The 12179-nt window shown below is 47.8% G+C and overlaps 1 protein-coding gene across 1 annotated transcript; it reads right to left on the reverse strand.

Annotated features, from left to right (window-relative positions):
• Window positions 1–3676: 3676 nt before the first annotated feature.
• LOC311593748 (ubiquitin-conjugating enzyme E2 variant 2-like) lies at window positions 3677–4453 on the reverse strand. The gene has a single exon (XM_084775181.1). The coding sequence runs from the start codon at window positions 4446–4448 to the stop codon at window positions 4014–4016; it is 435 nt and encodes a 144-aa protein (XP_084631307.1). The 5' UTR covers window positions 4449–4453; the 3' UTR covers window positions 3677–4013.
• Between the last annotated feature and the right edge of the window lie 7726 nt (window positions 4454–12179).

Genomic DNA, 12179 nt, shown 5'->3' on the forward strand with positions numbered 1-12179 from the left:
TGGGGTCTGCCGTAGGTTTCCAGAGTCTGAATTAGTGACTTTCCCCACTGCTGTGACTGAACACCTGGTAAGAGACACCAGAGGAGGGCATGCTGACAGGAGTTGCTCACGGTTGTGGCAGCAGGAGTGTGTGGCTGCTTGCTTACATCTAGGCAGACCGGGAAGCAGAGAGGGGACAGGCAGAGCAGCTAGGCTATAAACCTAAAGGCCAACCCCGCTTAGTGACTCACTTCCTCTAGCTAGTCTCAACTTCCTAAAGATTCTGCCATCTTCCAAACACCGTCACCATCAAGTAAGGACTGTGGGCTCAAGCACACAAAGCCTGTGAGGGGCACCCCAAACTGAAACCGCAGCAGAGTCTCATTAGGTAGCTCCTTTCTAAACCCTGGCCTCTGGTGTCAAAGCTCTAAGGGGCCACATGTCAGAGCCATGTGGGAATCTCATGGTGATTCCACAGTTAGCTCTCTCGCCACCCTCTTGAGTGGGGGGATCATGGGAGCAGGATGATCAGCATGTTTGTAGAGGAGCCAGTAGACAGTGCAGCAGCCTCCATTGGTGCAAGAAAACATGGATTCCTGGAAACATGGAAGCCAGAAGGTGGACAGAGGAGGAAGAGGGCCAGTGGGGGCAGCATCCAGCTGATCTGAGAGCAGGGGAAGAGAAGGTAGGACATAAAGGAGGAGGAAGAAGAGAACAAAGGGAAGGGAAGAAGAGGAAGAGAAAGATGGAGGAGGAAGTGTCTTAATTAAGGTTTCCATGGCTGTAACAAGACACCATAGCCAGAAAACAAGTTCTGGAGGAAAAGGTTTGTTCAGCTTTCATTGCTCCTTGTTGTTCATCATTGAAAGAAGTCAGGACAGGAACTCAAACGGGACAGGAACCTGGAGGCATGAGCAGGAACCTGGAGGCAGGAGCTGATGCAGAGGCCACGGAGGGTGCTGCTTACTGGCTTCCTTCCAATGGCGTGCTCAGCCTGCTTTCTTATAGAACTCAGGGCCACCAGCCCAGGGATAGCACCACCCACCATGGGCTGAGTCCTCCCCAACTGATCACTAGTTGAGAAAATGTCTAACAACTGGATCTCTTGGAGGCATTTCCTCAACTGAGGCTCCTTCCTCACTGATGAGTCTAGTTTGTGTCAAGTTGACACACAAAACCAGCCAGTACAAAGATGGAGAGGCAGGAAGATAAAGATGTAGGGGAGGAAGAGGAGGGAGATGAAGGAAGAGAATGAAGGAGGAGGAGGAGTAGGGAGATGGAAGAGGAGGAGATAAAGGAAGAGGAGGGAGATGGAGAATGAGGAGGAGGAGGGAGATGGAGGAGGAGGAAGAGGGTGATGAAGGAGGAGATGAGGGAGGAGGAGGGGGAGATGAAGGAAGAGGAGGGTGAAGGAGGAGGAGGGAGATGAAGGAGGATGAGATAAATGAGAAGGAGGGAGATGAAGAAGGAGGAGGGTGAAGGAGGAGGGAGATGGAGGAGGGAGATGGAGGAGGGAGAGATGAAGGAGGAGGAGGAAGATGAAAGAGGAGGAGGAAGGTGAAGGAGGAGGAGTGTGGCACCCGCCACCGCAGTACCGAGGTAAGGGCAAGGGACTGCGGATTTAACTCATACACACACACACACACACACACACACACACACACACACACACACACACTAACACAGTGGGTCCTTCGTGCTAAGAGAGCAGCAGCTGCGGCAGCAGTTTATTATTCTTGTCCTCTTCAGAGTTCCAAAGAACCTTCTTATAGGCAGCAAAACAGGACTCCTCCTCCCAGGTGAAATCCCTCAAGAGGTGATTGCACACAGGAGGAAAAGTCTCGAGGAAGGGAGGGGTGTGTTCTCAGAGCAGTAAACATGACTAGCTAACCAAGATAAACAGACATGGAAGCTGCTAGAAACAGGACATGAAACAGCAAGACAGGCAGGCAGCCCAGTCAGGCCTGGCTCCTACAGAGGAGGAGATAAAGGAGGAGGAGGAGGGAGATAGAGGAGGAGGGAGATGAAGGAGGAGGAGGGTGAAGGAGGAAGTGGGTGAAGGAGGATGAAGGAGAGTGAAGGAGGAGGAGGGAGAAGGAGAAAGAGGAAATGAAGGAGGAGGAAGGAGATAAAGAAGGAGAAGGAGATAAAGGAGGAGGAGGGAGTTAGAGGAGGAGGGAGATGAAGGAGGAGGGAGATGAAGGAGGAGGAGGGTGAAGAAGGAAGAGGGTGAAGGAGGAGGAAGGAGAGTGAAGGCGGAGTAGAGAGATGAAGGAGGAAGAGACAAAGGAGGAGGAGGGAGAAGAAGGAAGAGGAGGGATATGAAGGATACCAGCAGTAATGTCAAAGCATACAGAAGAGCTTTACCATGTGTCAGTTCTCCATACGCATGAGCAGTGCACTGTGCACCGTGACTATGCTCCCAACCCTCTTACCATGATGATGGTGAAGCTTCATCAGGTTTCCCATCAAGATCCTCCTGTGAGAACAACTAGAGTCAGCCAGATCCCCCGCCAGGCTCTGTGATGACAGCAAGAAAGCAGTTAGGGTCCCTCGCAGTTGTCCCCACAAGCTTGGAAATTAATGGAATTTTCATGGCTTTCTCTCTAGCATGCACTTATTATTCTGAGTATAAAATAATGATGTTTTCTGCTTTTCGCAGTTTCAGGTTAGAAGATGCACCCAGCTTGATGGCATCCAAGCCTGTGGCGTTCAAGTGAGCCAAGGACTGATAGCTTTTGCCCTGGAACCCACGGAGCCCATGAGGTGGCCCACCTGCCCTCTGGGAACCAGGTTAGAGGGGAAAGAAGAGTGGCCTAGGTCTCAGTCTCCTCCACTTGGGGTGCCTGCTCCCTGAATTCTTATTCATCCCTTCTTTCCAGGTCATGTTCGTGGTGAGCCACTGGGCTGTGCGTTAATGGAGTCAGAGAGAGTGAGGATACAACCATCCACACAGTGGATGTGGCTTGTGGAAATCTGGGACTGCAAAGATGGTTGACACCAGCAGCTCTTTCAGAGGACCTGAGTTCAATTCCAGCACTCACACACAGCCCAAGGGATCCAATACCTTCCTCTGGCCCCTTGGGCACCAGACCCTCATATGATACACAAGCATATATGCAGACAAAATATTCATGGGATGTAATAAATAAACATTAAAAAAAAGAATATATCAAGTAACCAACAGACAGATGTAGATGTACATTATCTAGATGTTATTCATGGGGCAAAGGGGTGAATGAAGCCAGAATGAGTTAATACATCCAGCAGAAATGTCGGTTGGCATGTTTTTCCCCCCTTGAGGACACATTCCATATTTTATTTACATTTTAAGACTAACTTTAATCTCAAAATCACCTATCCATACACCTATTTCCTTTTTTTTAAACTTCACTTAAAACTTCTAAGCATGTTTTATTAAACAAAGACTGTAAACAAATCATCATGTCTGTTACATGTAACAAACAGGAACAGCTTTTCACCAGAAATTCATCAATAACCCCCAAACATCTTTTTATTATAAATACAGGTATCAAAGCAATCCTGAACCTATGTTTGGTACTAATAGCAGTCAGCACCCACACCACTTCAAGAATTAGCACAGTTTGTGACTATCCATTATACCTGCTACTTTAAACAATTCCAACTGCAGCTGTACGTACAATGGATAAAGCATGCCATTTCTGTTCTTCCTTCTTGAGACTTTTCAGAAAGACAAAGGTTTCCGTGGCCGTCTGACACTCCTTTGCCAATGCTTCTGTCTTGAAAACCTGAATTTAAATTTGAATACTTCAGGTTCATGTTTAAATGACAGTGCTTTGAGTAGAGAAAGAAAAAAAATGTGTTGCACTTCTCTTGTTACCTGAAAACATAATGGGTGTACATATATTAAATATATTCTTACAACTGTCCCGGTCATGTTTGCCAGCTGGAATTCTTCTAGTTAATGTGTGGGTATTCTGAATGGTGAAATTTAAACAAGACATTAACATGGGCAGAAGGTTGTTGATTTAAGACACGTTTGAGATCTACTGTTAGCTGTTGTATGTTTGTCCTGCTGGTGGCTGTGGAAGCTTCATCGCTTCCTTGGACATCATTAGACGTCTTAGCTCTTGAGGCACAGCTTTAATGCTATAGGAATTTTGCCATTTTGCTAATACGGGTATGCTCCATGCATCCACCATTCCACTGGAATTATTGATTCCATTCATATTAATTTTTATTACAAGTCTAACCGATGGAGGAGCTTCTGGGTATTTGGATGCACATTCTTCTTTCAGGCTATATATTCTGTTTGCATAGCTTGTCCTTGGCCCAATGATCATGCCTGTCCACTTTGTAAGTGTCATGTCTTCATCACCTTCAGGGCCCCAGCTAACCGTACCATCACCTACTCCTTTCTGTCCTTCTTCAAGTTCTTCCAACAAGCAAAAATTACGAGGAACTTTAACTCCTGTGGATATGGCCATCTTCTCCTGCTACTGGACACAGCTGCCTGGCATGCACCTGGCATGTGTTTTTAAAAAACTACTTTATTGGGGTTCATATACCTCTACCTCCCTTCACCCCAACCCTAATACCCCAACACCAGGTAGGAGAGAAAGAAGGTTAGAGGGGAGAGGGGGTATAGTTCTCTTTAGATTACTTCCTGATGGTAGGGCTTGTTGGGGTTCCTTGGAGCAGGTCCAACCTTCACTTCAGGATATCTTCAACTTCTTCTCATCAAACTGTAACAACAGAACCAGGAGCAGCAGGGGGGTAGGGGAGAGCAGAGGCACCCCTCTCCCTCTCTAGGCTCTGATATTTATACCCTCTTTGAGTGCCCCTTCCCAAAAACCCCTAATCTGCAGCTAGCAAAGATCATGCCCGTCTCAGAGCTTACAGAAGGCAAGATTATGGACAATCTGAAGCAGCCCCACAACCCACACCTGGGATTAAAACAAAAACATGTTTACATAGCTAAGTTTTGTTTTGGCTGGTTGGTTGGTTGGTTTCTTTCAAGACAGAGCTTCTTTGTGTAGCTTTGACTGTCCTGGACTCACTTCGTAGGCCTCAGGCTGGCCTCAAACTCACAGCGATCTGCCTGCCTCTGCCTCCCTGAGTGCATGACTGAGTACAGCTGAAAACCTTAGGAAGCTATGCGTGAGAAAGATTACCAGGCAACCACAAACCCCGCATCTGGCTAAAGACAAGGTCTGCCATTGTCCTGCCACCCAGCAGTGACACCCCTAGGAATGTACCCCAAACACACACGAGCCAGATGTGTTCTCTACTGTTTCACAAAGGTGCTGTCTGGATTGTCAAGTGTGCAAACCACTCCCATACCCTTCAGCAGAAACATTAATGTAGTGGAAATATACCATGAATAATAAAATCACATCGAGGGAGGGGCCAAACTATGTCCTGTGTTTGGAGAATCCATCTTCCTTGGAGATGTAAAAATTCCAACAACAAAACAAAGTACAAAGGCAGCAAGGTTCACAGTAGGGTGACTGACAGCAGCGTGGGTGACCTCAGAGCTGCTGCACGGTGTTGGGAGCCGTTTGCAAAGGCGCTCTGTCTATATGCATGGCTCTTGTGCTCTCTGCTCCACATGGATTGCTGAGACCGTGATTAAACAAGATGTTCTGCCAAGTATACACTCATGGTCTTCAGACTTTCAGAGAAAGTACACTGTGGCCTCTAGGCTGAGAGTCGGTTGAGATAACACTATTTTTCCCTGTGAGAATGTCCGCATCATCTCCTGAGAGCAACCTTCTGCTTTGTTTTTCCATGCCTGAGATGTGTATAAATCGAACTGGCTAATAAAGCCTAGGGTCTTGTGGTATTGACTGCAAGCCCTCCCAAGTCTGTCCTTTCTTTCCGACTATGTCTTGCCTCAGTTTCTTATTTCTGGTTTTTTATTTCTCAGTCCTTGCTCCCTGATCTAGGATCTGTTCGATATTGTCAGAACAGGCTCTGGCACACAGCAAAGTCTCCAGTTAGCCTGGAGGATGGCTCCCCATAACCATGGAGATGGAACTTCTTTCAGTGAACTTTTCCCAAGGCCTCCTGCAATTAGAGCAAAATGGCATATAGATGCACAGAGTCAGGTGAGGGCCTAATGACACCTCAACTCCCCCTTTAGCAACACTCAACAGTCAACAAGCCTGAGCCTGACAGATGTTTGCAAGCAGGCACGTATGACCTGATGACCGTGCTAGCTATTTTGCTGGAGGAGAGAGTTCTTCAACAGCCAAACACCTGGTCTGATCTAGCCTTTGATCTGACAGTGGTCTGCTTCAAAGGTGGAAAGGCTTCAAAGGATCCTACCGGTGGTGACAGGTGGTCTTCAAAGCACTTGCTGTCTGGCCTTTTACAGAAACCACTTGCCAACCTCTGAGCTGAAACCTGAGGCGCACTCAGGGTGAATCTCACAGTCGTCAATGGAAGGTATCCCAAGTGGATACATCATAGTCCATTCATTTGTGAAAAGATCAAAGTTCATAGGTCAAATTAATCTTAATCTTCAGCACAAATTGAGCAAGTGATGTGGGCAGGCTTGGGGTTTGGTGCGTCTCAAGCCTGGTTGTCCATCAAAATGACCTGAGTAAATTCTAACTTGCATTTATTCTTGCCCTCTCCCGCCCCCACCCCCAATTACTTCTGAGGGTCAGCTGGGTGTTTTTGAAGCCTCCAGAGTGCTAAGGAAGCTTCTGGCTATTTAAACTTTGGATGCCACCTCTGATTTCCCCGGTAACACCAGCTTTGCTGTTTCTAGGGCATTTCAATTTCCTTATGAAAGGTGACAGTATAGGGCGATCTCAGTCCCTTTTCCAGCTGTTGGTGGAGGGAGCCCAAAAGAAGTCAGGAGGGAGTAATATCCCTTAATGAGGTAATAAACTTTTCCTTCCCAGAAGCCACCTCGCAGGGCACAAGCTTGTAGCCCCTCCCATCAGACAGCACTGTGGAACCTCTGCCCTGCAGCCTGCCTGCTGAGACAGGACTTGGATTGGTGGCTTTCCACTGCCCACCTGGTCAATTCAAGGTCCCTGGGGGTCATGGGAAACAGAAGGGGCTCACTTGAAGCAATTGTAATACTCTTAGCTACCAAGAGGCATCGGCTTTAAACACAGACAGCTGTGCAACTACGTTTCCTTTTCATTCTCTCGTCCCCTTTATTTTCCTTGAATTGAATTCGAATGTTGACTTAAATGTGTATGCGTGAGGTTAGTGTATTTTCAGAAGTTGAATGGTTGAATGAGGGTAGCTTTAGTCACAGCCTGATTGCCCATAGGCGGGGCCTCAGGGCCCTTTCAGACACATCTACTCTTGTCCTCTTTGGAGAAAACGAGTCTCATGCTGGTGGATGTTTGGAGGTGCCCAGTATGTGAGTGAGATAGGCAAAGTGTGTCCTGGTGACCCCAGTTTATGTGCATCTGGGTGTGCACTGTCTAGGGCCCCTCCAGGTCCCAAGGATGGATGACTTTGATGACACCAGTTTTTAAGATTTTGTTTTTGTTTTTGTTTTTCTTTTGCCTTGATCTGGTTTCATTAGAACTCAAAGACATATGCGAATTCCACGGGACAAGCCAGATACTGTCAAGGAATGGTTATAGCCCCATGCCACCCAGGGCTGCTTGGCATCCAGGAAGAGCACGAGTCACACACTGGACATCTGCCATTGATTGGTGATGTCTGAAAAGAGGTATTGGTGGTCCAGTTACTTTTTTTTTTAATGACCTGTTTATTTTAAATAATGAAATGAGTGATTTGCTTACCTGTAGAGAGGTGTATCCTTGTGAGTGCCTGCAAAGACCAGAAGAGAATCGGACCCCTGGGAACATCCCTTAAGCCAGGCAAACTGGGACACTTGCACAGAGAATGCCGAGTGGATCCCTACTTCCCTGTGCCTTGGGCTTTTGTGTTGAACTTGCAGGAGGAGGAGTGTGTGTGTGTGTGTGTGTGTGTGTGTGTGTGTGTGTGTGTGTGTGTGTGTGTGTGTGTGTTGGGGGGGTCAGGTATGGCAGTGGTGAAGACCTTGAACCTCCAATAGTTTCCTACAGTGCCCAGTCCAGGAGCTTATCCCCCCTCCCTGCCCCCCCCCCCCATTCTGGAGGCAGGGTGCAGTCAAGACGCCCTCTTGCGGTAAACTTGTTAGCAGTCACTCGCAACCTCCAGCTCACAGCCCTGTGTGTTCTGTCACCCTGACTTGCTCTATGCTCTATGCCTCTTTTTCTCACATAAAAAACACCACACAGGTTGCACTTAGGGCCCATTGCCATGCAGTCTGATCTCCTCTTTGTTACAACATCCTCAAAGACGTTGCCACCAGTTAAGGCCACATTCACAGGAGTGGGGGTACTTCTCAGAGGACATACTTCAACCCAGGTGGGCTCCAAAGTGGCCTGAGTGACAGGACACTCCAAAGCACCTATGTGACTCTCCCTCTGCTCCCAGTGGCGCTGCCAGTGGCCTGCTGCCCCCACCAGCTGCAGGTCACCTTAGTGGATTTAGCTTTGTTTTAAAATTTCATGGGTCATTCACACATAGAGATTACACGGTCTTTCTTCCTTCATACCTTCAAGATGATGTCATTTAGGGTTCGAGGAACGGGCTCTTTTTCTCTGAGGATTTAGAGACTAGAAGGCAGGAAAAGTAAGATCTCTCTCTGCCAGATGTTACTGAGACCGAAAATGCGCGCGCGCGCGCACACACACACACACACACACACACACACACACACACACACACACACACACACACAAAGTGGGGATGGGGTCGGGGAGATGACAAGAAGAGTCCCCAGGTGAGAAGACACCTAGAGCCGGTGTTGAGTCCCTTAGGAGGGCCAGGGGTGCTAATTGCTCCGATCCACTGAATTCACTTTCTCCGCAAATCAGCCGCGTTGGGTTCTCACGGAGGATTGGATAAGCCAGACAAAGACAGGGAAGCTGATTGGCCCCCGTCACCAAGCTTCTGGTGGGAGATTTGAAGGCTCCAGAAACAAAGCCCTTTGTGGTGCAAAGATAGCGCACTAAGTCTCTTGTCTTAGAGAGGGGTAGCCCGGAAGCCGGTCACCTTCAATGTTTAAGCACAAAGCACATTCCCTACCTACAGCCTCCTTGCCCTGTCCCTCTGCCTACCACGGATGCGTCAGGCACCTTCCCTCCCTCCTTCCCTCCTTCCCTTCCTTCTTCATCTTTCTCCCTGTCTCTCCCTCCTTTTTCCTCTCCCTCCTCCCTCTCCATTTCTATCCTCTTCCCTCACCCTCTCCCTCCTCCTCCTTTCCCTCCTCCCCCCCCCCCTCTGGTGTTGTGCATGGAATTTAGGGCCCTAGCTTGTCAGTGCTCTACTCAGTTTCCCTCCTCAGCTCTGAAATTATGTATCAGTTACATTTTCTCCTTTATTTTACAATTCTAGTAAATTATACAACATTTTCATCTTAAACACTGTCAGGCATGTCAGTCCATTAGAATCACGGACATTTACACAGCTATGCCAAACACACACCAGACTTTCTCTTACTTTCTTTTCTTTTTTGATTTATTTATTTTATGCGTATGAGTATTTTGCCTGCATGTATGTCTGGGCACCATGCGCATGCCTGATACAGTCAGGGGTCAAACGTGGGGGTTACATCTCCTGGAACTAGAGTTCCTGTTAATCCCATAGATGCAAGGAGATAGATGACTGACCCAAACTATGGCCAAGTTCATTAAAGCAAGCTTTTAAAATTCATGTGCATGGGCTGCCTCTCCCGAAAGGTAGTGTTCAAGAGATCAGCACTGGACATGGGTAAGATGAGGGTTTTTATAGGTCAGCAGCAGGGGTTTCCACATGAGGGAATTGGCAGGCAATGGGGCGGGCTTACAGAAGAAGAACATAGCATCACGAGGCAGCCATAACGGCCTCCTGAAACAAAGGCGTGGTTACAAGGTGGCCATAACAGTGGTCAGTGGTCATAACAACCTTTTGGAATAAAGACATGGTTCCGAGCTTTCTGGAACAAGCATTATAGAACCATTTGTGGTTAAGGTTACAGGTGGGGCACAGCCCAATCCTTGAGAAACAGATTTAATCATAACCAGGAATAAACCTAGTCTGTCTTTACTATAAGATGTCCTTCAAACCCCAAATGCAGGCAGGCTGGTTCATCCTTACAGGTTGTTTGAGCTGACGTGTGGGTGTTGGGAACTGAGCCGGGGTCCTCTGCATTATCTTTTGCCCCTGAAAAAACAATTTTTCTAAAGAAAAAGGCTCTAGAAATGGTTGGTGGGGGATCTAGAGATGGCTCAGTGGTTAAGAGCACTTGCTGTTCTTGAGGAGAGAATCTGAGCTCGGCTCCTCACAGCCGTGTGACAGCTTATGGCCATCCATAACTCCAGCTCCAGGACATCTGACACACTTCTCTGGCCTCCATGGGCACCAGGTGCATATGTGGTACACATACATACATACATACATACATACATACATACATACATTCACATAGGCAAAAGCTCAACATACATGACAAATAAATATATTAGTCTTGTGAAAAATCTTCAATTCTGGGGGTCAACCCATTCTAGAACTTCTTCATCAGGCAACCTGAAGTGTGGTGCTCATTGCTGCACACTGATCCGCTGGCCCCAGGGCTCCCCTGGCACTACCACTATGAATTCATTCCAGGGACCTCTGCCTGCACATTGCTGACATATTTCTTTCAGCGAAGCCCTCAGGATCGCATCAGATAATGCGTATGTGTGTTTTCTTCAGATTTTAATATCTAATGGGAAAGTGGCCTGGGTCCAATAGCCTCTGTCACCTAGAATACAGAATCACAACCTTGGAAAATAGTGGACTGAAGCACAGAGCTGGGGCACAGCATACAACATTTTCTCTGGGTATAAGACACCAACCCTGTTGGCCTTTTTTTTTTTTTTTTTTTTCATTGACTAGCTCAGGCAGCCTCTGATGATGTGTCAGGAGGTCTGGAAGCCCTCTTGGAATGACCAGTGAGTGAGTAGACACCCAACAATAGGATTTGATTCAATCTATTGAGGGCCCTGACCATGTCTCCCGAGGGACCTCTACACGTACTCCCTCTCTCACACCGATGCCCAGACCAAGGTTTATTACTCTCATCTGATAGAGGTCACTGTGGCCTAGAAAGGTTAATTAATTTTAGGAGGGTCACTGCACAGGGCTGAGATGAACTATCCTGCCCACATCTGGGGTGGAGAGATGGATCTTCTCCCCCCTCCCCCCACTTCTGGTGTGGTGAACATCACCCCTCCCACAGCTGATCAACTGGTCCTATCGGTGTCGGGGCTGTGCAAAGGGCTGATGGTGGAAACGTCCAGAGGCCTTCTGAGGCCTAAGCTTAATCACTGGTTTCCAAATTTGCATCCTTAGATACACTCTGTCTACCCTGGAATAAAAATTCCCTTAAGGTCCAAAGGGCCTGGGTTGGAGAAACAAGGTATCCCATGGGCCAGTATGAATTCCAGGCTGTACGTGTCTACATTCCTACCAGAGAGCTGTGAAGAAGCTGGTTGGGAATCTCTGATGGTGTCAACAAACACTATTGTCATCCACTCCACTGATGTAAATGCGTCCTGTGGCCAATGGCTCTGGGTTGAAGCATTCTCCCCAGGTAGACAGAGGAGGTGGGAATTTAATGCCACTTCAAAGGCTCAGAATGCCTATGAAAGTTGTAAGATTTCTAAGGCCCCTCCCCAAGGTTACAGAAGCACTTAAGAGCTTCCTGAGACTCTCTGGTGGAGCTGCCTGCAGGTTGAGCAGGGGCTGCACAGAGGCAGCTTTGAGGGTGGTGACCCATGCTGGAGTGGGCGTGGAGCGATATGGCTTCCTGCGGGCCACCATGCCCCTTTAAGTAACCCCTATAATCCCACCGTCTCACCGAGCTGGAACGTGGATGGGATCTTTTCTTTGGGGACAGGATAGATGTTTGTCTTTCCATGGGAAATGATCTACACGGAAGCTGTGTAGCAAACAGCCTGTGGATGACAGGTCTAAGGTTCCCTCTCACAGGTCCCTACACCTTAACTTTAGTACCCTTTACTATTGCTTACAAAATCCATTATCAGCATCAAGAGAAGCTCATTGTCCAACTATGAAGGAATGTTTGACTGACACCCAACTCAGCAAAGAATCAGGGGCCCCTCATTGACAAACAATTCTAGCTAAATGTGGGTTGATATGTTCATTTATGT

Source organism: Acomys minous (genome assembly GCF_964271855.1).
Source record: "Acomys minous genome assembly, chromosome: 3".
Taxonomy (NCBI): Eukaryota; Metazoa; Chordata; class Mammalia; order Rodentia; family Muridae; genus Acomys; species Acomys minous.